Genomic DNA, 27839 nt, shown 5'->3' with positions numbered 1-27839 from the left:
GATCAGATCAGTCGCTCAGTCGTGTCCAACTCTTTGTGACCCCATGAATCATAGCACGCCAGGCCTCCCTGTCCATCACCAACTCCCGGAGTTCACTCAGACTCACGTCCATCCAGTCAGTGATGCCATCCAGCCATCTCATCCTCTGTCATCCCCTTCTCCTCCTGCCCCCTATCCCTCCCAGCATCAGAGTCTTTTCCAATGAGTCAACTCTTCGCATGAGGTGGCCAAAGTACTGGAGTTTCAGCTTTAGCATCACTCCTTCCAAAGAAATCCCAGGGCTGATCTCCTTCAGAATGGACTGAATATTTATGATGGCATAATATTATGATGGCATAATATTCTGTATTTAATAATATTTAACTAGAGCACCGTGCTCAGTCACTTCAGTTGTGTCCCACTCTTTGCAACCACATAGACTGTATCCCACCAGGCTCCTCTATCCGTGGGATTTTTCAGGCAAGAACACAAGAGCGGGTCTCCCCGCTCTCCTCCAGGGGACCTTCCCGACCCAGGGATCAAACCCAAGTCTCCTGCAGCTCCTGCTTTGCAGGCAGATTCTTGACCACTGAGCCACGGTGGAAGCCCATTTAATTACAGTAGCTCACTACTCTATCAAATGAAAAGTAGAATCATAAAATCAAATGAAAAGTAGAATCATAAAACATATAGGATATGATCTGAATTTACATACATATGCATAGAAATAAGGATTAGGAGGAAATATATCAAAACATTAATAATGATTGTCTTTGAGGTATCAAAGTAAACGATGATTTTCACATTTTCCAACACTTTTCCCTAATCTCCTATAATGAACACATATTAATGCTGCAGTCAGAAACAACAAGATTTTAACATCACTTCGCACTCTGTTAAAGTACTTAGTTCATCGACAGTCACTGAGGATATCATAGGGATATCTTCAGCCAACTCTTCTGCATATGCCTTTAAAAAAACACTGATCGTAGAGTCTGGTATTCACCCACATGTGCACTACCATGTTACTCCATTGCTTATAGCAATTCTACTTTCAAGTTCAAAAATTTAAATTTGTGTTCTGAAAATAGGCTAGTGTATTTGAAAATAAGGCTATCCCTGAAAATTCAGATACATGAATATCACATAATGACCCTTGCTCTATACTGGAAGCTTACCTGATCTCCAGGACATAAACCAACAAACTAGCCTAGCTTGATGATCTTTCTATAACATTTCCTCTCATCTTTTGTCTTAGAAGAGGGTCAAAATCAGCATGGTGACTTTCCCTGAGTGTGTAGAAGACAATCAAGAAAATGCTGACTGCCCACTGGGTGCATGACACTCTATTAAGCAAGGGGTACCTCTAACCTGACTCAGCAAAATAAGGTTTGTTAGTGCATTAATGGCTCTTTGTATAGATGGCAGCTGTAAGCAAAATTCTCCATAAGCAAGCTTAATGCTATGGTAAACCAACAAAAAGAGCCGAAGCAGCCCCTAAGTGCTCTCCTGAAGGTGATAAATGACTTTTCAAGTTGAACCAAATACTTTAACCTAAAAAAGCAGGTAAGCAATACCACTTTTACAATGGACTTTATCTGTGTATGGATAATGACCCTCAGTTGCAATTTCCTAAGAGAAGAAAAAAAATCCTCAACCCATGCTAATGAATGAAACATAGACTTATTTATCCTAATTTGATTTCATTTCTCTCTATGCCATTTTACAGACTGAAGATGATAGACACAAAAACATTTTAATGTGTACAGAAACTCCTTACTTATATAATAGAAGTTAACAAAAGTAAATCAATTATTTGTAATCAATTATTTGTTGTTTTGTTGTTATAGATGCAAGTGGTTAAACTTAAAAAAAAAAAAAAGTAGGTTAGGAAAAATTGAAATGAAAAGGATCTGTCCAGTCTCACATTCCAGAGGCACCTACTCTTAATTATTTTTGCTTTAGGGTATTGTCTTATCTTAGGGCATTAATCTAAAAATACAGTGCTTTTCTTGATTAACCAATTTGAACAACTGTCTGCTGACTTTACATGCCCTCCAATTTGGGAAGTAGGTCAAGTTTATTGAGATATGATTTACATACTGTAACATTCCTCCTTTTTAGTATACAGATTTGAGTTTTGACAACTTCAGCTCAGTCATGCCTCCCCCAAATTTCCTCTTACACCTTTTAGAAAACTACCCCCCTACCCCAACCCATGGCAAACGATGTTTTCTGTTCTTATACATTTGCCTTCTCTAGAACGCTAAATAAATGTGTAGCCTTTTAATTCTGGCTTCTGACATTCGACTTAAGGCATCTGAGATTCATTCATGTTGTTGCATACAAGTCATTCAATGAGGATGAACCTAGAGATTATCATACTAAGTGAAGTAAGTCAAACAAAGACAAATATCATATAATATCATTTATAAGTGGAATCTAAAAAAGATACAAATGAATTACTTACAAAACAGAAATAGAAAATTTTTTAAATTTTTAATTAAAGAAAGTTCATTGAATGAAGGTTTGAGTTTGTTGATTCATTCACAAATTAAAGGACATATTTCCCCAGTTTTTGCTGATTAGGAACAACTCTGTAAGAAATATTAATATATAGATTTTTATATAAAATAAGTTTCATTTCTCTTCTCTAAATATTTAGGAGTGAGATTACCACATTTTATAGAAAGTGTATTTTAAATTTATAGAAAGTTACCAGTGTTTTTCAAAGTAGTATTTTATATTCCTATCAGTAATATTTAAGAGTTCCAGGTACTTAGCAGTCCTGCCAGGACTTGGTATTGTCATCTTGCTTTTTGTTTGTTCGTTGTTTTGTTTTTTAGCCATTGAAACAGGTATGTGGTGGCATGTCATTGTGGTTATAAGCATTTCCTCATTTTTTTTGGTATGCTTATTTCTATTCAGGTATCTTCCTGTTCAGGTCTTTTGCTCGCTTCTTACTGGGTTCTTTGTTTCCTTGTTATTGAGTCCTGAGAATCCTTCATGTATTCTGAATTAAGTGTTTTATAAAATATGTATGTGTCTTGCAAATATTATCTCCTGGCTTTCAGCTTGTTTTTTCATTCTCTTTTTTGCACCTTTCAAGGAATAGAAGTTTTAAATTTTGATACAGTCCTATTTATCAATATTTTCTTTTATGGATCATGTTTTTGGTGCTTGCATCTAAGAAATGTTGCCTAACCCAAGAGTAGAAACTTTTCTTCTAAGTTTTTATAGTTTTAGATTTTATTTTTACATTCATGACCTATTCTGACTTAACAATTACAACCATGCCAGGCGTGTTTTGAGGTTCTTTTCTCTCTGTCTCTCTCTCTCTTTTTTTTTTTTTTTTTTGCCTATTTTTCCAGCAACATTTGTTGAAAAGAATGTCCTTTCTCTATTGAATTGCCTTTACACTTTTGTAAAAAATCAATTGATCATTAATGTGTAGACCTATTTCTTGTTTCTCTATTCTATTCCATTAATCAATGTTCCTCTCTTCTTTTGCCAACAACACACTATCTTAATTATTCTAGATTTATAAGCCTTGGATCAGGCACTGAAGATTTCACTTTTCTTCTTTTTCCAAATAGATTTGGTTTTCATTTCCATTTACATGTAATTCCTATCTGCCAATGCAAGAGAGATAAGAGATACAGGTTCAGTCTCTGGGCCAGGAAGATTCCCCGGAAGAGGGCATGGCAACCCACACCAGTATTCTTGCCTGGAGAATCCCATGGACAGAGGAGCCTGGCATGCTACAATCCATAGCGTCACCAAGAGTCAGACATGACTGAAGTGACTTAGCACATAATTTTTTTAAAGCTTGGTGAATTCTGCAAAAATCCCTGCTGGGATTTTGATTGTGATTACATTGAGTCTACAGACCTATCTGAAAATAGCTCACATATGAGCAACACTGAAGCTTCAGTTCAGAGAATATAGTATATCATTCCATTTATTAAGGTCTTTAAATTCTTTCAACTGTGTTTCATACTTTCCAAAATAGAGATTTTCCACATATTGTGTTAGATTGACACCTAAGTATTACATGAATTTTTTGATGCCACTGTACATGGTTCCTTTTTCCAATTTTTAAATTTCCATTACTGTTATATAAAAATAGAATTGATTTTTTTTATATTAAGTGTATCATGCAACCTTGAACTTCAACAAGAACTTATTGGTTCTAAAACTTTTTTTGGAGATTCTTTTATATTTTCTATATATAAAATCAAATTATCTGTGAATAGACAAATTTGCACATATTCCTGTGTAATTCATATGCCTTATATACATTTTTCTTATCTTAATGTATTGGCTAGGACTTTCCATTTGGTATTGATTAGAAGTAGTAAGAACAGACATCTTTGCCTTGTCCTCACTCTTAGTGAGAACTGTCCAGTCTTTCACAGGTAAGTACAAGAGAAGGCAACGGCACCCTACTCTAGTACTCTTGCCTGGAAAATCCCATGGATGGAGGAGCCTGGTAGGCTGCAGTCCATGGGGTCACGAAGAGTCGGACACAACTGACCGACTTCACTTTCACTTTTCACTTTCATGCATTGGAGAAGGAAATGGCAACCCACTCCAGTGTTCTTGCCTGGAGAATCCCAGGGACGGGGGAGCCTAGTGGGCTACCGTCTATGGGGTCGCACAGAGTTGGACATGACTGAAGCAACGCAGCAGCAGCAGCAGCAGCTGTTAAGTTTTCTGAAAAAGCTCTTTCTCATGTTAAGAAGTTCACTTCCATTCTTAGTTTGGTGAGTTTGTATTACTGATGTTGAGTATTGTCATCTGGTTTCTATGAATCTATTGATATTGCCATATTTTTTCTTCTTTACTCTACTGAAATGATGAATTGTAATATTAGATTTCCTAACATTGAAAAGTCTTGCATACCCAGGATAAACCCTGCTTGATCGTGATGTATTACCCTGTTATTATATTGTTGAATTCAACTTGATATTTTGTTGAAGATTTTTGCAGTCTCTATGAGTGATATTGGTCACTTTTCAGATGAAAAACAATTTGTTTTAATGATTTTCTTTTTTTTTTTTCCTTCAATCATTTTGTATTCTTACCACTATTTCATTCCTCTACCTACTTTGAACTTAATTTATTCCTTTTTATTCTATCTTCTTAAGTTGGTACCTTAGATCAAAAGTTTACAGACTTTTTCCTAAAGGGTCTGCTGCTGCTGCTGCTGCTGCTAAGTCGCTTCAGTCATGTCCGACCCTGCTCGACCCCAATAGACGGCAGCCCACCAGGCTCCTCTGTCCCTGGGATTCTCCAGGCAAAAATACTGCAGTGAGTTGCCATTTCCTTCTTCAATGCATGCATGCATACTAAGTTGCTTCAGTCATGTCTGAATCTGTGTGACCCTATGGATGGCAGCCCACCAGGCTCCTCTGTTCACGGGATTCTCTAGGCAAGAATACTGGAGTGGGTTGCCATTTCCTTCTCCACTTAACGGGTCAGACAGTACATATTTTAGTCTCATGGGCTGTACAGTCTCTGTTGCAGCTACTTAATTCTGCCATCATTGTATAAAAGTAAGCATAGACGATACATAAATAGGTGTTGCTGTGTTTCAATAAAACTTTATATACAAGTTGGACAGCCAATGGGTCATAGTCTGCTGACCCTTTATTAAGTCATCACTTAAGACCTTTCTTTTTTTCTGCTATAAGTATTTAAAGCTCTAAACTTCCTTCCCAGCAACTGCTTCAGCTCATCCATAAATTGTGCTATGCTGTGTTTTTGTTTTCACTGAGTTTAGAATAATTTCTATATTTTGTGATGTTCTGGGATCTGTGGGCTATTCATATATGTGTTGAATAAATTCCAAATATTTTGGGAATTTCCAGATTGTTTTGTTATTGACTTCTAATTTAAATCATTGGGGATGAAAAGACATCATCTGTATGATTTTAGTTATTTTTAATTTCATTTTTATTTATTTCAGAGTCTAACATGCATCTGACCTGAAGAATGTACCGTGTGCACTTGAAAATAATATGTATTCCATTGTCAGGTGGAGTGTTCTATAAACGTTATTCAGGTCAAGTTGCTTAACGTTGTGATTCAAATCATCTTTATCTTCACTGATTTTCTGTCTTCTTGTTTTATCAACCACTGAGAGAGGATGTTAATATTTTCAACTTATATTTGAATTTGGCTATTCTTCTTTTTAGTTTTTGAAAGTTTTGCTTCACATATTTGAGAAGTTTGTTAATGGGTACATAACACATTAAGATTATTATGTCCTCTTGATGTATATTTATTGTTAGGAAATCTCTTGCTTTATCCCTGGTAATATTTATTATTATGACATGTCTTTCTTTATCACTGCTGATATTCTTTGCTATAAAATCTACTCTCTCAAAATTAATACAGATATCCCAGCTATGCTTAATATTTTTATTGTTTCTCTCTCTCTTCATTTTGTTACTGTTAATATAGTTACTCCAGCTTTTTGGTGCTGAATGTCTGCATATTATAGATTTCCCGTCTTCATATTCTTAACTTTATGTGTACATATGTACACCTGCAAACATACATGCATGCGTGCTAAGTCACTTCAGTCATGTCCAGCTCTTTGTTACCCTATGGTAACAGCCAGGCTCCTCTTTCCATGGGATTCTCCAAGCAAGAATACTGGAATGGGTTGCCATGCCCTCCTGCAGGGGATCTTCCTGACCCAGGGATCAAACCCACGTCTCTTAGGTCCCCTGCATTGGTGGGTGGATTCTTTGCCACTAGCACCACCTGGAAAGCCCACATACATACCTGCTGCTGCTGTTGCTAAGTCGATTCAGTCATGTCCGACTCTGTGCGACCCCATAGACGGCAGCCCACCAGGCTCCTCTGTCCCTGGGATTCTCCAGGCAAGAACACTGCAGTGGGTTGCCATTTCCTTCTCCAATGCATGCATGCATGCAAAGTTGCTTCAGTCATATCTGACTCTGTGCAACCCTATGGACAGCAGCCCACTAGGCTCCTCTGTCCACAAGATTCTCTAGGCTAGAATACTGGAGTGGGTTGCCATTTCCTTCTCCAACATACATACCTATGTGTATATAAATGGTTTTCTTGACAAGAACATATGGTTGGGTATTGTTTTACATCTAGTCTTCCATACTTATCTTTTAACTGGAGTGTTTAGAGCATATACACTTAATTTATGTATCAATGTGGTTATGTTTAAATCTGTTATCTTTTTATTTTTATATCTTTCCTTTTTTTCCTCAATTTTTGCCTTCATTTGGTTTAATTGACTGTTAGTAATCTATATTATTTCTAATATTAGTTTATAAGCTACATCTCTGCTTCCTTTTTAGTTATTACTACAAGATTTATAATATGCACCTTTAAATTATCATAGTTTAATCTAAGAACCTTATTATCATATTCTTCTATTTCCCTCTTCTTGTTTTTTGTGCTATTAACCTCATATGTTTTACACACTTGAAAGAAATCAATAAAATTGATAAATCTCCAGCTAGACTGATCAAGGTAAAAAGAAAGAAAATTCAAATGCTCAATGTCAACAACAAAAGATGGGACACTACAAATACTATTGGTATTAAAAAGTAATAAGGAAATACTATGAAAATCTTTATGATAATGATAATATCCAAAGGAGAGTTCAAGTCCAGCTGTTTTAACAAAGTCAACTTTCTTCTACATGCAAAAAAGCAACACTTTTTAATATAATAGAGCTAATATTTATAGAGAACAGCTATAGGAGAAAAAGATTTTAAAAGGAAGAAAAGTTCATTCAACTATGCATTTATTCTTTAAGGAATCTTCTGCTAATCATATAATTATTCCTTATTCAGTGTTTCAAATTTAGCGTGAATGGCCTATTTCCTGGAAATAGTGGAATTTGAGGGCCAATGCAGGAGATTCAGGACACGTAGGTTCGATCCCTGGGTCAGGAAGATCTCCTAGAGGAATGGCAACCCACTCCAGTATTTTTGCCTGGAAAATCCCATGGACAGAGGAGCTTGATGGACTACTACTCTGGGTTCGCACAGAGCTGGACATGACTGAGTGACTAAACACACATGCAGTCTCCCTATGGTTTCAGAGAGGTAAAGCTTCACAGTGCAGATCTTTACCCTTGAAGAGCAATAACGGAAACAGAAAGGAGAAAAAAAAGCACATTTCTAGAGGATCAGGCCAGGAAAATGTCATGGGATGGAGCTATGATATGTGATGAATTAATATTCTTTAATATATTTTGGCTCTGTTTTAAAACAATCTGGTTCCTGAAAACTGTTAATCTGGATTACCACCCTCTAAATTAACATCTCTAAACTAAGCATGCATTTACGAAACTAGACATTTTGCATTAAAATGATCATTGTCCAGATCTTGATGGATTAGATTTTTTTCTAATCTGGTTTTTGACCAGAGTATTAATTCAATCATGGCACTGAATGAAAAATTTACATGGAGCTTAATCAACATACAGAGATGTGGCATCTATCTCTGTCATTTTACCTTAGCATGAGACAAAAATGATAAAACAAATTAGAAGAAAATATATGTGTTTTACTTGCAAAATTAGAGAACCTAATCATTTTCTCGATGTGAAAAGTTTAATGAAAAAGTAGATTGATCTAATTTGGGATGCTTAAGTCACTGACACATTTAAATTGTTTTAAAAAAATAATAAGCCAAGCTCTTGAGTCATACTGAATGATTCACCCATGAATTCTTGAGGGGATTAATTTAAAACAATTCCAAAGAAACAGTATCTTCATATACCTACTCTAAATAAGAAGAAGAAAACAATGGAAGAGGGAAGTTATTCTAGAGGAGAAAAAGGGAAGCATCAGGACAGAACAGAATCTTGCTGGTCAATCAGAGCAGGTGAATTCAAGAGCCACGTGATAAGGCAAAAGAGTGAAAAATAATGGAGGGTTGGCTTCTATGGAAATAAAAGTCTTCCTCATCTCTTTCACACTCCTACTCACCTCCTCTCTCTCTGTGTTACTTTTTGCTAGATCCCTAAATGCAAAGGAGGAGTGATCATTATTGTTCAGGTTCCAGGGAACTAAAAGGCCCACATGCTTCAGGGATCCAGTTTTCAAAGAACATGAAAGGCACAGACCTCTTGGTCACGACCCTGTCTCCTACTTCTTTTCACAGCAAGCATGGGAAGGGCAGCACCCACTTCACCACAGAACACAACCAGCCACCCTTCTCCACAGACACTGCCTTTCTCCTACTTAGCAGTCACCCCTGAGATTACGGCCTGGAACTCCTGTCAGAGCTGCCATGAAGGCTGAACTACCATGAGCTACTGAAGATAGAGGGCCCCCACTTCATCACTCTGGCTTCATCCAAGAATTGCAAGACCCTTTGATGGTATTGTAGTGTCAGGATCTAGGATTCTGACTTATCACAAACCTCCTTTCTTTATCCTAGGTTATTTAATTTTTTAAAGTTTAGAAAAAGGGAGGATATTAGAGTTCCATCATACAATTCAAGGCCAAAGTACCAGGTGGCAAAGAAAGTTACCTTGACTTATTTTGCCTCCATTTTCTACATGCCCCCCTTAGTAACTCCCCTTAGACTGGAGGAGACACACAGCTGAACCGAGACAGTATTCAGGTATTCCTAAGTCTGTTAGCAAAAGTGGAATTTCTTCTTCTTATTATTATTACTATTAAAACTACTTTTTAACAGCTTTATTAAAATAATATTCCATACAATTTGCCAATCTAAAGTATATAATTTGATGGCTTTAGTACATTCATATACTTGTGCATTCATCTGGAATTTCTATATCACTTATGAACATATTGCAATATTATTCCAATTTCTTAAACAACATAAAGATAAATCTTGAGATTTTTTACTACTAGCTGTGAAAAATTTTTAATATGAAGTCATAAGCAATCAAAAATATAAAAAAAAAGCCACACAGATATAAATGTTAAAGAATGATAGATAATACACACTCTATTACTAAATCTTTTCCTTTTTCTCCTGTTTAGTTCTGTTTTCTATTTTTTATCTGAAAATTAATCTTGTTGTTTGATTATTTATTAAAATAAACTACTTATATGCATATGAACATATCCGTTTGAGCTAATTAATGATTCATGCCCACAGTTGATCATTTATAGGATACTTTTCCCCTACATATCTCAAAATGAAGCCAACACTAATTATTTGGTAGCAGGTCAAGACTTAGCTAGAGCGGGAACTACACAGCCTCTGGATGATATTTATATATCCCTGACCCTCTCCTGAAGGACTTGAAATCACTCTCTTAGGAACATGTTCTGGAACCTCAAACTGTGTCAGGTTATTAAGTCGTATGTGACTCTATTCATTCTCCTCTCTCCTTAACTTTTTCTTATTTACAATAGGAGATGCAGTTTCTGCCAAGAAAAATACAACAAGCTTGATCTCAGCTACCGCCTAGAGTTCTTTCAGAAGGAGAATACAGTTGGCCTCCTTATGCATAGGTTCCACATTTGTGGATGCAACCAACCACCTCCAGAAAGTTCCAAAAAGCAAAAACCGAATTTGCCATTTGTTGGTGGGCTTCTTAGATGGCACTAATGGTAAAGAGCCTGCTTACCAATGCAGGAGACATGAGACACAGGTTCAGTCCCTGAGTTGGGAAGATCCCCTGGAGGAGGGCATGGCAACCCACTCCAGTATTCTTTCCTGGAAAATCCCCATGAATAGAGAAGCCTGGCAGGCTATAGCCCATAGGGTTGCTAAGAGATGGACAGGACTAAAGCAATTTAGCATGCAAGCACAGCAACTCTTTACATAGTTTTTACCTTGTACTTACAACTATTTACATAGTGTTTACATTGTTTTAGTTAATATAAGGAATCTAGAGATGATTTAAAGTATATGGGAGGATGTACATAGATTATATGCAAATACTACACAGTTGTATGTAAGGGACTTGAGCATCCTCAAATCTCTGTATCCCAGGGTAGAACCAGTCCCCGTGTGCTCTAAAAATGGATTTGAAAGTAACAATCATATTAAAAAAAAAAAAAAAAAACCAACTGCTTTCACATAATAATAAATCATTCACAGAGTCTAGAGAGTACTTCTTTTTCACACATTCTTTCATGTTAAGGTACTCCTTCCTGTCAGGAAAGTCTGAGTATCCCTCACTGTTGACTAAGCCATGGAGACATCCAGTTCAAAGGCTTGGAAGTGACCTATTCAGAGATACTATGGAGATGGCAGCAGAACAAGAACAGAAGCTTTAAGAGACAACGACAGGAAAATAGGCACATTTTCTAATACAAAGGCTTGGAATTCATATATTTGAAGCAGTTCATCTCACTACAATATTTTTTTTAGTGTTAGATTGCCAGATAAAAGTACAGAATGCCAAGCTAAATTGATATTAGACAGCAATTAATTTTTAATATATGTATATCCCATGTCATATTTGTAACATAACTAAAAAATTATTTGTTGTTTATCTGAAATTCAGTTTAACTGGACATGCTATGATTTGCTAAGTATATGACTATTTAATGTGGCTTTTATCTGTAAATGCCTTTGGCTCTAGATTTTTAAGCTTCAGGTTAGTCATACCCACAAAACTCCAGACTCAGTACAACCAACTGCTTACTTGACATCTCCACTCAGTGCTTAATAGACATTTAAAGCTCAACATACCCAACACCAAGCTCCAACTCTCTGCCTCCATGTCTCAGTCCTCCTCAGACTGCTCCTGCAGTTAGCTTCACCCCTCTTAATGGTCTCTTCTATTGCTTAGGTCAAAACTGGGTGTCATCCTTTGCTCCTCTCATACTCTCACACCTCAAATACTTCATTTTTGCATCCTTGTAGTAAAACGGAGGAACTCTCAGTGGGTCCAGGCAGTAGAGACAATGAAGGAATATGCCCCCAAGTACTCCTGCACAGAGTTGCTTCTAGTCCAAAGAAGTCTCTTTTTCAGAACCATGGAGCCTCTTGCTACATTTGTGTCAGTCAACCAATAAATGACTGTCCTTAAAGAAAGGCAAAGGTGACATCTTTTGCATGATAAACTCAGTCAGTCCAATGCTTTCACTTTCAGCTCAGCTTAAAATGTGTAGTAGGAACTGCTAACTGCTGTTAAGTGGGAAAACAAGACAAAACACATCACCTGAAACCCCCACTCCTACTCAAGTTATTAAATGAAAGTTCTCTTTTCACTTTTAGAGTAATAGCACCTAGCCTTCTAGAGGCCTAATAATCCTTTCCAACTAGAAGACAAAGGACTTTCATAAAATAAGTAGAGGATATACAATGTGTAAATCTGTATAATACCCAGGTCCAGCTTCAAATTTGAGAACCCCAAGACATTTTCTGGCAATTTGTTGTTTAGTACACACGATAAATGTTGTGAGATCATGTCAGGTCTTCCTTATCAAACACCAAGGAACACAGAAACAGATAATTAGAGCAACTCAGAGCAATCTAATTTTTTTAGCCGGTCCAGACCAATAAACATTTTCTCTAAGTTTCTACCAGACCAGCAGTTACCCTCTGAGATTCTCAGCAAGGAGCAATGATTTCTACTCTGCTGTCAAGGCTTAACGCGCCTAAGGTGCTAGAGATGCTGGAGGAGAACAGCCAAAGCAAAAAGGGTTTATTGGTTCATCAATATTTTCAGATATTTCAAGTCCTAGGCCTGGTGCTCAGCAGAGTCAAATTGGAAAGCGATGTTTTCTGTCATGCAGTTTTGCTATGTCACTGTGTCAATAGCAACTTCTCATATGTCAATCATGGCATGTATGTTTTCAAAAGATGGTAAATGTGATTAACAGTACAATTTGTAAGTGACTAGGTCAAAATTAATGAAGGTAACTACATGAGAAAAACAATTTAAAAGATGAAATAAATTACCTTGAATCCCTCTATCAAATAATCAAAGATTTTTATAAAAGCAAGAATCAAAAATGCAATGCACAATCTACATTTTTTCTGTGGGACACAAAGAGAAGTAAAGCTTCTTAAAGAGATTTGAAACTGATTTCACTCCACATAGAAAATTTCACTGTAAAAGTTCGATTTTGATAAGTACTTTTCTACTATATTGCCACATTATCTCCATATCAGGCATTTTCCATAGCCTTTGCCCAATAGCTCAGTCAGTAAAGAATCTGCCTGCAATTCAGGAGACCCCAGTTAAATTCCTGGGTCGGGAAGATCCCCTGGAGAAGGGATAGGCTACCCACTCCAATATTCTTGGGCTTCCTTGGTGGCTCAGCTAGTAAAGAATCTGCCTGCAATACAGGAGACCTGGGTTCCATCCCTGGGTTGGGAAGATTCCGTGGAGTAAGGGAACAGCTACCCACTCCAGTATTCTTACCCAGAGAATTCCATGGACTGTATAGTCCACGGGGTCACAATGAGTTGGACAAGACTAAGCAACTTTCACTTCTTTTTTTTTTAATTTCCAGGAAACAAGCAAATTTGAAGGGATGATCTATTTTCTTCATTTTTTTCACATTTTAATCTCAAAAGTTTCCATGCCTTTTTGAGAACATAGCAGGGCATATTTTCCTATGTTGCTATGCCTAGTGTTTCTAAACACCGAAATTTTCTAAAGATTCTGTCACATAATAAACCTTTCAAGCTAGATTAAAAAATAATTGAGTCTACTCTTTAAATGTCTGCAACAAAACTATTAGTTCCCTGAAATAAAAAAGGGTGTACAGAGAGCCTTCAGAGGCAACTTGAGAGGTACCCAGTCAGAACTGTGATCTCCAGCAGACTGTGTATGTGTATGTAAAAGTGTGTAAATTCAATTAAATCATCAAGAGCACTTTGAATACTCCAAGTTAGTGGAGTTTCTGCCCATTTCTTATAAAGACTTTCCTTAGCCATTTTTCTTCCCATTGATGAATTTACTGACTCTGAACACAAATGTTTCCCTTTATCACATCATCTTCTGGCTAAGTCTCTGGGTAACCGCTCTCCTAAGAGGTTGGCCTTTTCAAAGATAAGAAATGTTTTAATCCTCATATTGCATCAACTGATCACTTCCAACAATTAAATTCTCATTTGAATACAATGTTTGGTAAGTCTCTCAAACCATCTGAAACACTGACTGTGCATTTGACAGCCATCATACTATTCAAAACATTCTCCCCAATATGTGGCTAAGATGAAAACTACCTGGAGTATAGCTATTAATGTCAAACAGATTGTCACAAAAATGCATAAAAATCATCTTTGGACAAAATACAGCCCAACGGAAAAACACCGTAGTTTTTATGTGCAAATATTTTAAATGTCGTTTTGGGATGTTTAAAGAATGAGTTAGCAAGGAATCTGCTCCTGGTGTCTCTCCGTAACCCAGAATAACGTTATAATGAAAAGAGTTTTAGGGTTAAAGGATTTTTCATCATAGCACACTATAATTTTACTAAAAGATGCATTTGCCCCAGTTTCTAGTCAACATTATAAAGAAATGTTTAATTTCTAGCTTGGGCCGAGGGTTCTATTTAGCCTATCAAAGCACAGACCTGTTATAAACGCTGGGACTCTTGCCAGAACATTTTTTCCCCTGCAACTCTTAGTAAAGATCATACCTCGAAAGCACTGTGCCTTGCAAACCACGCAGATTTAAGCTCCCACTCCCACCTACGGAGCTTGGCATCAGCGGCTTTTGAGGTAACCCTCATCTCTTAAAACTCAGACTGAATTGCCACCACCACTCCCTACCCTCCCACCACCGTCTCCCCATCCTTGCTCAGCTCTCCGGAGCTCAGCACAGAGCATCCCTAAAGCCCCAGCAGAGTGAACTCAGGGTGTCACCCAACTCCCAGCCCTGCGCACACCCACAAACACTCTCCTACTCCCTCCGCTGCAAACTGCCCCCCAATCTGTCACTCAGCTCCCCTCAGCTCCCCCCTAACACCATACCCCCACGTCCCTGTAGCTTTTTCCCTCCTCCTAGTGGCTTCATCCTCGAAACACCTGTCTACCCCGCTATCAGACGTCAGGTGCCCACGCTGAGCCCTATCCCACGCCCCTCTCAATCCAACTGGCGCTACCCACCCTTCCCCGAGGAAGGTCATTTCGCTCGGAGCACCTTCTTCCCCCGTCCCTCGCCCACCCGCAAACAGCCCCCGACTTCCACCCTCGCGGGCTCGGAGAAAAGGGAGCCTGTGGTACCTGCCGAGAGTGCGGCGGCGGCGGCGAGCAGAAGAGCCTGGCGGAGCGCGGCGCAGAGCGCTCGGGTCATGGCCACAAGGCGCCGCGCCCGGGCTGCGAGGCCCGGGAGAGGAGCGGCAGGGGCAGCGCGGGCCGCTTTGAAGTTCCCGGGGCACGGAAAGGAAGCGCAGCCCGGCACCCTTTTGAAGTGTGCGGTTGGCTCTATTCAGCGGTGGCGTCCCCTTCCCCTGCCTCCCCCATCCCCCGCCCCCCGCGGCTGGCTGTGCGCGGGGCTCCAGCCACTGGCCCCGCAGCCGGGCTGGCAGGGGCGGGGGGTGGGGGGGCGACAGAGCCCGCCCCTGCCGCGCCTCCGCCCCTGGGCTCTCCGGCAGCTGCCCGGGGCCTGGCGCTGCCCAGCAGGCGGGCAAAGGCGGCTCGTGGGAGAGGCAGTGAGATCGCCCAGAGGCGGGGCGGGGATGGGTACGGAGCGGAAGAAAGATGGTGGGGTGGCGCGGAGTCCCCAGGACTGGGTACGCTGAGAAGCGGGTCGGGACAGGAGGAAAAGCCCTACTGAGACTTTAGGAAAACTTAAACCCTGCAGCAGTTGCTTCCTGGTGGCTCCGCTCTGTAGTCTCCTACTGTAGATCCACGCGTCCAGGTCTCTTGACACTCACTTGTCGTCAGTGCCCTCAAGGTTTTCTAACGTGATTGAGCCCTGAAACACCCAGGCTCCAGGCTCCGCCACGTCCTGGCTGTGCGCGCCTCTGTGGAAGGGCGCCCTCTGTGTCCAACTCTGGAAATAATCAGTTGCCCCACTGCCTGGGTTCCCTGTAGCTGTGGTTTAAACAAATTTCTTCTCTGATCTGGTGCCTTCAAGCAACCCTTCCCTCTAGCAACCCATCCTTCTATGAATGGCGCCCGAAGGCAGACTACCTGCGCCACGCGATGTGGTCGTCTGCAGTGCGTAATCCAGGTTTGGAAGGAAGTAGAGGACCAAGTCCTACGGAAGATGTTTTAGCAACTACAGTTTTAGTAATTGAAACACTAAGGGGCAGAGTGGAATCATACACAGAGTTTAAAGAGAGGTGAAGAATGATATAAAGTAATATATTAGAAACTTGTTTTAGTGTTGTTTAAATCCCTGGGGCTTATCAAATGAGTGTTTCCCATGTGGATTGTGTTTGCAAGTATAAGGGCAGTCTTACCAATTAATAATTAGCCTAAATTCAATCCACGTATTTAGCCTGTACATTAAAGTGAGTAGAATTTTTTCAAATTTTTATTAGAGTATATTGATTTGTAATGTTATGTTAATTTCCGGTGTAGAGCAAAGTAAATCAATTATCAGTTCAGTTCAGTCGATCAGCAGTGTCTGACTCTCTGCGACCCCATGAATCGCAGCACGCCAGGCCTCCCTGTCCATCACCATCTCCCGGAGTTCACTCAAACTCACATCCATAGAGTCGGTGGTGCCATCCAGCCATCTCATCCTCTGTCGTCCCCTTTTCCTCCTGCCCCCAATCCCTCCCAGCATCAGTCTTTTCCAATGAGTCAACTCTTCGCATGAGGTGGCCAAAGTACTGGAGTTTCAGCTTTAACATCATTCCTTCCAAAGAACATCCAGAGCTGATCTCCTTTAGAATGGACCAGCCTTATGGCAGAAAGTGAAGAGGAACTAAAAAGCCTCTTGATGAAAGTGAAAGAGGAGAGTGAAAAAGTTGGCTTAAAGCTCAACATTCAGAAAATGAAGATCATGGCATCTGGTCCCATCACTTCATGGGAAATAGATGGGGAAACAGTGGAAACAGTGTCAGACTTTATTTTTCTGGGCTCCAAAATCACTGCAGATGGTGGCTGCAGCCATGGAATTAAAAGACGCTTACTCCTTGGAAGAAAAGTTATGACCAACCTAGATAGCATATTGTAAAGCAGAGACATTACTTTGCCAACAAAGGTCCGTCTGGTCAAGGCTATGGTTTTTCCAGTGGTCATGTATGGATGTGAGTGTTGGACTGTGAAGAAAGCTGAGCGCCAAAGAATTGATGCTTTTAAACTGTGGTGTTGGAGAAATCAATTATACATATACATATATCCACTCTTTTTAAATCTTTTTCCCATATAGGCCTTAAGAGACTATTGATTAGCATTCCTTGTGCTATATGCTGCTAAGTCGCTTCAGTCGTGTCCGACTCTGTGCGACCACATAGACGGCCTCCCACCAGGCTCCTCTGTCTCTGGGATTCTCCAGGCAAGAACACTGGAGTGGGTTGCCATTTCCCTCTCCAAAATGAAAAGTGCACGAAAATGAAAAGTGAAAGCGAAGTCGCTCAGTCGTGTCCAACTCTTAGCAACCCCATGGACTGCGGCCTACCAGGCTCCTCCGTCCATGGGATTTTCCAGTCAAGAGTACTGGAGTGGGGTGCCATTGCCTTCTCCGTTGTGCTATATAGTAGGTCCTTATTGTTGTTGTTCAGTCACTCGTCGTTTCTGACTCTTTGCGACCCCATGGACTGCAGCACTGCCAGGCTTTCCTGTCCATCACCAGCTCCCGCAACATGCTCAAATTCATGTCCATCAAGTCGGTGATGCCATCCAACCATCTCATCCTCTGTCATCCCCTTCTCTTACTGCCTTCAATCGTTCCCAGCATCAGGGTCTTTTCTAACAAGTTGGCTCTTTGCATCAGGTGGCCAGGGTATTGGAGATTCAGCTTCAGCATCAGTCCTTATTAGTTATCTCTTTTATATATAGTAGTGTATATATGTCAGTCTGAATGGAATTATTTTAAACTGAAAAGCAAAGAAAGCCAAGAATCCAGTACTGGTGTTGTTGCTGCTGTTAGCTGGCTCTTTGAAGAATGGTTGTCATATAAATTAATTGCTTTAGAGTAAGAGATATTACTTGCTTCTGCATCTAGTTTAGCACTAAATAATGCATGTTCTTTCTGAAGTCTATGAAAGACTTCATCTGATGAAGGTGAAATGATGTATACAACTGACTTAATCGAAGAAACCACAGTATTGGGGCTGGGATGTTTGTCGGACTTTGCATAATAATGACAGTCTTGAGGATCTCACCCAGCCCAAACACCACCACCACTTTGCATGAATCAAAACATCCGTAAGCATAAAGTGACTTTGTTCTCCCTTCACTCTGGATCCAAGTAAACAAATCCAAAAAAAAAAAAAAAAAAAAATGGAGATGTGGGACAAGCCTGAGCCCTTCCAGACACCCACAAAACAGATGCTTTTTTGAGAAAAGACAAGAAAATGCTAGGACACATTACATTTTGACTGACTTGGCTTGCTTGTTATTTGGTAAGTATACCCTAGATTGGAATCTACCATTGGATCATGAGACTTGGAGCCTAAAGTTTGGGGCCTGTTTCCTCAAAAGTAAATGGAACTTCTTTCCTCCCTATTTCTCAGAACGACAATGGGATTAATAAGGGTAGTGAATGTGAACATACTGTCAAAGCTTAAGGCATTACACTAATGTCAGATATTTACCTTGCACATATTTAGTCTCTTAAATACTGTAAGCAGTGTCCCTGCAAGTTGGAAAACTCTCATCTTCTAAGAAAGCAAGGTTAGTATCCTAAGAAGTCTGATACTGAATAATGCCAATATTCTAAACAAACTTCTAAACAAACATTTTCCTCCTAGCCTAATGGTGCATTGCCCACTGTGGTATCTGCCAGCCACATGTGAATAGTGACCACTTGAACAAGTGCTGTAAGTGTAAAATGCATGCTGGATTTCAAAGACTTGCTATGAAATCAGAATATAAAATGTATCAGTAATAATTTTTATATTATTTACATTTTGAAATGATAATATTTTGCAACATTGGGTTAAATAAAATATATTACTAAAATTAATTTCGCCTATTGCTTATTACTTTTTAATATAGCTATTAGAAAATTTTAATTACATATGTGACTCATATTCTGTCTCTATAGGACAGTGCTGGTCTAATGAATCCTCTTCAAATGGCAAAAGATCATTATGTTTGTTTTGACTTAAGCACAGTATACAGAAGCCAAGACTTGTTAGGTGCCTTGCCAGTCAATATGTGGCCAGCCAATGAAGGAAGCAGGAACTCTTGAATTCTTGGTGCAACGTTCTATGATACAACAACAAAAAAAATTAATATTTAAAAATCTAAATACCTTAGTTTACAGGATTATTTTACACTACACCTTCAAATCCCATTTTCCTCTGTCCTAAGTACATATTCTTCTTCCAACATCAGTACTATGGCAGGTTTGAAGTAAAGTGTTAACCACTCTCCAAATATTAAATTCCAATGGCTGGCAAAGTACATATTTAGGCAACTGTAAAAATATTAGGCAACTGTAAATATTTTTGATATGCTTTAAGAAAAGAGTTTCACCCTTATAATATGTCACAGTTTTTACTTGAAAGAATAGACTTTATTTGTATATGCACATGAACACACCTATGGAAATTAATCCAGTTTAAGAATGCAGTATCTTTTAAAATGAGCTATTAGTCAAAAAGAGTATTATTAAGAAAATACTGTTTGGAGTGACTCTTGCCATTTAATATAAGCAGCACAAATGCATTGTTCAAAATGTGATAAAATACAATACATCTTTCACATATTTGTATGTAACAGAAAAAAATTTACATGTGAGGTTTTTTTAAAATTAAACTGGAAAAAAATTTACATGCAAATATGTTTCTCAAGATTTAACCTTCTCCCCACCCTTAATCATCTATTTGTATATATTCATTACCATAGCAACATTATATCACTACTCCTGGATTCTCATCATCAAAGGAAAACAAAAAAAAAACAAATAATTGAGAAGTTCATAACCCATCAGCAAAACAGACTTTGGGTGAGTAAATCTTATATAACCAATCAAAGCAGGTATAAATTGTAAAGATTTGATACATTTTCAGAATAACATTCTGAATTAATAAGGCAGTTCAGTTCAGTTCAGTTCGGTTGCTCAGTCGTGTCCAACTCTTTGCGACCCCATGAACTGCAGCACGCCAGGCCTCCCTGTCCAACACTAACTCCCGGAGTTCACTCAGACTCACATCCATCAAGTCAGTGATGCCATCCAGCCATCTCATCCTCTGTCGTCCCCTTCTCCTCCTGCCCCCAGTCCCTCCCAGCATCAGAGTCTTTTCCAATGAGTCAACTCTTTGCATGAGGTGGCCAAAGTACTGGAGTTTCAGCTTTAGCATCATTCCTTCCAAAGAAATCCCAGGACTGATCTTCAGAATGGACTGGTTGGATCTCCTTGCAGTCCAAGTGACTCGAAAGAGTCTTCTCCAACACCACAGTTCAAAAGCATCAATTCTTCAGTGTTCAGCTTTCTTCACAGCCCAACTCTCACATCCATACAAATAAATGTGTAATAACAGAACTTTGAAAATGACTACTGGTTGAGTGTGGTTGTTTAAGTTTTTTTTTTTTATCATACAGGTTTCTTTTGTTATTATCCTTTCCAAAATCATGAATGCCATGCATCTTAATTTCTCATTTCATCTTGGAACATGAACTTGTCATTGAACAAGCATATGGTGAGGAGGCTTGCTATGATAATTTGTTATATACTGTCAAGGTCTAATCTTTTCTCATTTTTACTGCATTTTTCCTTCCCTGAACTCACATTCTCTCTAAAGAAGTGCATGAGACACTTGTCTCCACTCATCTTATCTCTTAATCCCAAAAATCTTTGCCTTGGGGAATCCTGATTTCATTTCACTTCTTCTCCTTCTCCTTCATCTGTTGTTGATTCTATTCCATGAAAATAGTCATGTGTTTTAGGACCTTTGTTGAAATTCTACAATATGTACCTTCCAAGTGTATACCTCATGGGACAGCTTGGGTCTCATAAAAAAGAAAAATAATGACTCCCCTCTGTGGACATGGGTAATAGGGGAATATCAAACAGTTTCTTAGCTCAGCTGCCACTAATAAAAGCTTAAAGTCTTTTTTAAGATTCACACTATGTGTTTTCATCACCTTCCAAAATGGCTGTGCCCCTTCATTGATTTTCACATGCTTTTAATACTATTAATAAATAAGGTCTTTCCACAAACTCAAACTTTGTTTTCTCTTCTGCTGACTAATGTCAATGTGCTGAGCTGATTAGCTGCATTCAATACAGGCTCTATCTGTAAAAGGCAGGTCAGAGATCCAGTTCCAAGTAGGCAAGCCACTACTGTTTGGATCATTTCCTTAGAGTGGGCCTATAATTATACTCTACCAGAGTGAGGTCACAGGAAATAGGAGTTAGATTATTCAGTACAAATCTACCCTTTCCTAAGTAAATGAGTCAAAGAGGACAGATATTTTTAACCCCAGACAAATAACCTGTTTTTTCCCCCTTATCACTTTCCTGTATCATCTTTTATATTCAATTAATCAGCAGTTTCTATGGATTCTAAGTTTTATAAAAAAAACCTCTTATATTTTTTTCACTTCTTTCCATCTCACTGTAACCATCCAACCTCAGGTCATCATCTCCTTTAGCTTGAAATGTCAAAAATGCCTCCTCACTGGTCTGCCTTCCTTGAGGTTCACTCCTCTGCAATCTATTCTCATGGACCCATCAGTCAGAGGGATCTTTTTATAGCACAAATGTGATCATGTAACTGGGCTTCCCTAGTAGCTCACTTGGTAAAGAATCTGCGATTATGTAGCCGAGTGCTACCTAAGACATATTGCTAGTTCTAATACTGGTAGTTCTGACATTGGCAGCAGAAATTAACTTGGCACATAATGCTGCTGCTGCTGCTAAGTCGCTTCAATCGTGTCCGACTCTGTGAGACCCCATAATGAGCACTGAATAAATACTTATTGAAAGAATAAGTAAATGACATTTAAGACCGTTAACCATATTGCCCCAAACCTGCTTTTCCAAGTGTATGTCCATTTTTCTCCCTGCTCCGTACACACTAACACTGTATTTGTTGAATGAATAACTTAGCTCAGTGACAGCAGTGTTTTCATAGCTAAAGATCTGCCCCTTTGTATTCATATTGCAAAACTGTGCAATGTGCAGACTCTTTGCGACCCCATGGATAGTAGCCTGCACCAAGCTCCTCCGTCATGGGATTTTCAAGGCAAGAGTACTGGAGTGGGTTGCCATTTTTTTCTCCAGGGAATCTTCCCAACCAAGGGATCCAACCCAGGTCTCTCATATTGTAGACAGACACTTTACCGTCTGAGCCACCAGGGAAGTCCAAAAGAATACTGGAGTGGGTTGCCATTCCCTTCTCCAGGAGATCTTCCCAGACTCAGGGATTGAACCCAGGTCTTCCACATTGTAGGCAGACGCTTTACCCTCTGAGCCACCAGGGAAGTTAGCACTATTGAATGAATGACTTAGCTCAGTGACAGCAGTGTTTTCATAGCTAAAGATCTGCCCCTTTGTATTCACATTGCAAAACCAGAGACTGTAGTTTGGGTAAGTACCAATAATGAGAGTGAATACTAAAACTGAGCAAGAAGAGGAACCTTGTAGGCTATAGTCCATGGGGTCACAAAGAGTCGGACACGACTGAGTGACTTCACTTCAAACCTTAAAAGGGACCAAAGAACGTTCACTAAAGAACTCTCTGGCTTGAAGGCAAAGTCATCCCAGAAAAAGAAATTTGAGCTTTATATCAGGCAAGGTTTTAGTTGCAAATAAAAGAAACCTACCTTAATAAGTTTAAGCAGGAATTACATTTACTAGAGAATACTAACCACCTCATAACTTCTCTAGAAAAGCCCATGAACTAAGCTTGGAAGTTATACAGACAGGGGCAGTATGGCCGTCCTGCTGCCCTGCTGGCCTTTGAGGTGCTCTGCCTCGTGTCCCAGTGGACACATACAGTGCATCTGGCACCATCAACACCCTGAGGCTTGACGGAGGACGATTCTGCTAGGATCACTCCTGATGCTACATCTGAACACTAACTATAGGTTTCTTCACTCTAACTGTAGCTTCAAGGAAGGCTTGGGAACCAAGCATCCAGTTTTTATAGTGAGGGATAAGGATGCCTAAGGTAGAGAATTACCTTCAGATAAGATGAATGTTCAAAGGTGGTTCAAAAGGAATGGCGAGCTGGGAATCAGAAGCCTAGGATTCTAATCACACTTCCAGAATTCAGACAAGTTATTTAATCTTTACAAAGTTAGAACCAGAAATTCATGTTTCAGACCTTATGTAAACCCTATCTGGCCACAACTTTACCATGTTTTATGTTCTTCATCTATAAAATGGGGAAATATATCTCCAAGGTTTATTTTGTGAATGGAATACTTTATATTATTATGCAAATATGTGTTAATAGTTCTATTGTCACAAACTGGGAATAATAATATTTTCCCAAGCAAAAACATCTTTGATAATGAGATAAAAATTATGTGAAAGTCTTTTTGAATTTTTAAAAAAGTTGGACAAATATAAGGAATAGAATTTTAATCACTTATGTGAGAAGGAAATAAATACTTAAATATAATTAAAATTACAAGGATTTAGTATTGTTGGTGGTGAAATTCTTTAGAAAATACTGGATGTTTGCTTTCCTTTTTCTGTTATGATAATAAAATGTATGTGCAAATATCAGTTGCCACGCTTCCAAATGAAAGGGCCCACATGATTGTATTTGTTCCTTTCTATTTGCCTGTTTATCTGTCTGGCAGGGCCTTGCTTCTCCATGTTTTTCAAAACAAAATGTAAAACATAAAATACACAAGATAAAAAAGATTGCAAGTGACAGAAGTCCTAAAAACGGTTATCACAATATTCGCTTTCTCGCCCCTAAAAGTAGAATTCTTGTTCCTAAACTCAAAAGTCAGGGATTCTTCTAAAACCTAAAAGGACAAGAAACCAAAAACGAACGATGATGGAAAGCATTACTGCCCAAAGCTCCAGAGGAACAAATTTGAGAGTGACGTGAAGGATGCTGAAAGATACCCCCCAAAATTCAAATCAGTTACTTCCTGTTGGATTATCTGTGATGCAAAGCTTTTACTATCCAGCTGCCAAGTAGGGTACTTGTCTTCTGATTGGGACCTGACATGTGTTCTGCTCTTAGAAGTTCATAATGTCATTATCAAGCCACTCATTTCCTTCGAGGTGACTCCTACATTAGGATTATCAACTGTATAGTAAATCATGACATGTTGGAATATGGGTACATTATTTTCTTGGGATGCCCCTTCTCCTTATCTATTGTACAGAGGTGTAACATATGCTGATACTTCTATTTATGGATTCTCTGGGGATCAAATACTTAAGAAACTGTTGTGGTTGAAGAAAAATCAGCCAGTACTTGATCCATCACTGAAAACCAAGTTGGCTTATAGTTTACCGCTTTCCACTCTTGCAAAAGGACTCATATCCAGTTGAAAGTAAATTAGCCTCACTTTAAGAAAAGAGGCCAAGTAAGCCCAGCTTGTCTTTGATATTTCTAGCCTCTCTTATTCCCTACCCTTGTGGCCCCTGTCCTCTATGAAGGGCTCCTAATCTCCCACCCATTCTTCCCATTCAAACAAGAAAGGTTCTGAAATTGTACTGTTATTGGTCAATAAATATGTCAGAATGAACAAAATTCTATCATTCTAGTACAATAGCTGAATATTTGTGTATCGTGCCTTCATGGGTTTGTTTTTTTTTTTTTAAGAAATAAACTTTTTTTTCTTACGTGACTTTCAGAAAACAGCAATGATTATGGGGAAAATCTGAGGGCTTATGGAGAAACTTACTAGAAAAAGACTCTAAAGATATCCTTCAATTAAAAACTAAATTAATTAAAATAAATAAAATTTTAAAATAAATAAATAAAGAGTCCAGAATCTTGCTCGATAACTCAAGTCTAATATCCTCCAAGGTTTCAATAGAGAGAATATTGTCCTGTGGTGAAGAGGTAGATGGATAAACAACTTAATAAACCACTCTGCTACCACCACATGGGCCCAGAGAGTCGGGACATGGGGACCTAAATAGAAGAAAATGTTCACCTGTAATAAACCAGCTTAACGTGGAACACGACTGTTCTCTAAATTCTTAGTACTAGAATTGATCCAGGGATGAAAGAGAGAATCAAACTCCACTTTAAGCTCTGATATAATAAAAAGGGTAACCAAACCAGAAAGGAGGATACAACCAGGCAACACAGTTAATAAAACATTGGTTGTCCATGTTTTATCTCGTGGTCTCCTAGAGAGGTATTTCCCAGCTCTCGATTGATTTCCCTGTGGCCTGTCCCACAGAATCCACTTTAGGGGGAGGCTGACTCCAGAGAGCAACAGACATTTCCTCTTGCCTTTCTAAAGCCTACCTTCTAAATGTTCCTTCTTTTCTGAAAATGCTCCTCTTCACCACATCATCAACTCTAGGACTATCCAACTCTTTAAAGTGAGACCCTCTTTCTTTCCCCCTACCTACACAGATGTGGCCTCCAAAGCACCAAAAGAGACACACACTTAGATGCACACACACACACACACAGTATAGTAAGGGACCCAATTCAGTACAGCACCAGATGTATCTGTGGATACATAGGTCTGAAATCAAAAGCATCAAATATGAGTTTTGCTGAAGAGGGTGGCCTGTCCCATTACCTTGAAGCAGCAATCTCTTAAGAGACCAAGCCCAGAGGGAGGCAGTGAAGTGGACAACCAGTTGTCATCTGTTTCTTCCAGGTCTGGGAAGACATATTGGCAAGTTTTTATGTCCTTAAAGTGAAAGTGAAAGTAGCTCTTGTCCAACTCTTTGTGACCCCATGGACTATACAGTCATGGGATTCTCCAGGCCAGAATACTGGAGTGGGTAGCCTTTGCCTTTTCCAAGGGGTCTTCCTAACCCAGATCAAACCCGGGTCTTCCACACTGCAGGCAGATTCTTTACCAGCTGAGCCAAAAGGGAAGATAAATGAAATAGAGAACAGGATTTTTCATACTCTTTCGTAAATCTCAAAGGTCAAAGTATCTGATAGCACATGGCATAGAAACAGATGGAAGACTTGCTATGTTTTATCATGATTTAATTAAGATGGCTCCCACAAAGCCCTAAAGTTTCACTTAGGTTTTAAGTTTTATGAAAAATTAATACATTTTCAGTGTGCATATCAAAACATTACTGCTAAGAGCCTTTCTTCATTCATTCCATAAATGGAGTGACCATAATGTGATACAAATGGTTTCTTGACACTTGAGTCAAATAGACCTAGATCCCAGCATCTCTTTTATTTTTTAACAAAAATCTAAATAAGTTGGCATAATTGTTCATAAATATTTATTGAATGCATACAACATAAAAGATATTATCCATAGTCAGAAGATAAATTTGGTCCTATTGTTTCCAAAATGTGAACTTACTTTGTTGAGACCTTTGAATTATTGCCATCTCTGTCATTTGATAACTCTGTAACTATGGTCAACTTATCCTCGGGGTCTCCATTCCTGTCTCATGAATTCTCACTGGCAATTGTGAGAATTACTCTAGAATTAGTATCACTTGATGATCTAAAGCCCTTCTACATTGTAAGCATTCAGTACATGGAAATGCCCATCCTCTTCTAAAAATTTTGTTTAAAATTGACTTATTTGCAAAGGAAATAGAAATAGCAATATTAAAGTACAATAATTTCTGCAAGGTAAAAATCATGTAACTATTTAGAGTGGCATTTTGCCCTAACTTACACAGATGGTTCATCAATTCTTTCTTAATTCACCCAATACCTATTTTATGCAAAACACTGTTTCAGACATTGGTATATAGCCTGAAAAAAAAAAAAAAGAAATGTCAACTACTTTTTTGAAATTTATGTCAAACAAAAGGAAAAGATCTTAAAAACTAGTTACATAATTAATTAAAGTGTGATAAGTGTTAGAAAGGGCAAATATAGGGTACTATAAAAATTAAAATGGGGTGAATCTGTCAGAAGTAGCAAGGAAAGTTTCTGTTAGGAGCGTGTTGAGCAGAACTTGAAAGTAGAACAGAAATTAGGTCAGAGGTTGAGTGGTTGCTTGTATGCATGTGCGTGTATGTGTGTGTACATGTGTATGAAAGACTCAAGGCAAGTAGGCACTTGGTCTTAGAAAAACATGAGTGCTGGAGATGAGTCTGAAGAAGTATTCAGATCACGTGGGTAGCTTTTGGCCACATTAAGGATTTGTATCCTGATTTTTAAAGTAATAGGAAGGCACTGAATTTTCCATAAAGGGAATGACATGATCAGACTGAAATGTTAAACTATCACCCCAGCTTCTAACGTGGAGAATGGGCTGTGCCTAGGCAAGAGAAATCTAGGTCACTAGCTAGAGGACTTCTCAGTCATTTCGATGAAAAAGACTTTTGGCAGGAACCAATTTTGGCAAAGGAAATAGAAAAAAGAGCAGTTTGTTGAAAGAGGAGGTGGGGACAGGAAAGGGAAGAATGATTCAAAGTATCCCTCTGATGCCTGCCCTGGGTGGGCCATTCCACTCAGAGAGGAAACACCGAGGAGAGTCAGGTTGGGATTAGCACATACTGCTATATATAAAATAGATAGCCAACAAGGATCTACTGTATAGCGCAGGGACTATACTCAATATTTTGTAATAACCTATAAGGCAAAAGAATCTGAAAAAGCATATATATATATATATATATATATATATATATATAAAATTGAATAACTTTGTCTTCCACCTGAAATTAACACGATATTGTAAATCAACTATACTTC

At 38.8% G+C, this 27839-nt stretch overlaps 1 protein-coding gene across 1 annotated transcript in view; it reads right to left on the bottom strand.

Moving 5' to 3' along the window:
* ACVR1C (activin A receptor type 1C) overlaps positions 1 to 15458 on the bottom strand; it is an 85109-nt gene extending 69651 nt beyond the window's left edge. The window contains exon 1 of the mRNA NM_001192879.2: positions 15154 to 15458. Within this exon, the coding sequence (NP_001179808.2) occupies positions 15154 to 15223 (70 nt within the window). The 5' untranslated portion in view covers positions 15224 to 15458. The remainder of the gene's footprint in view (positions 1 to 15153) is intronic.
* Positions 15459 to 27839: the final 12381 nt, after the last annotated feature.

Source organism: Bos taurus, chromosome 2 (assembly GCF_002263795.3).
Source record: "Bos taurus isolate L1 Dominette 01449 registration number 42190680 breed Hereford chromosome 2, ARS-UCD2.0, whole genome shotgun sequence".
NCBI lineage: Eukaryota > Metazoa > Chordata > Mammalia > Artiodactyla > Bovidae > Bos > Bos taurus.
This window is presented reverse-complemented; position numbering and strand designations above follow the sequence as displayed.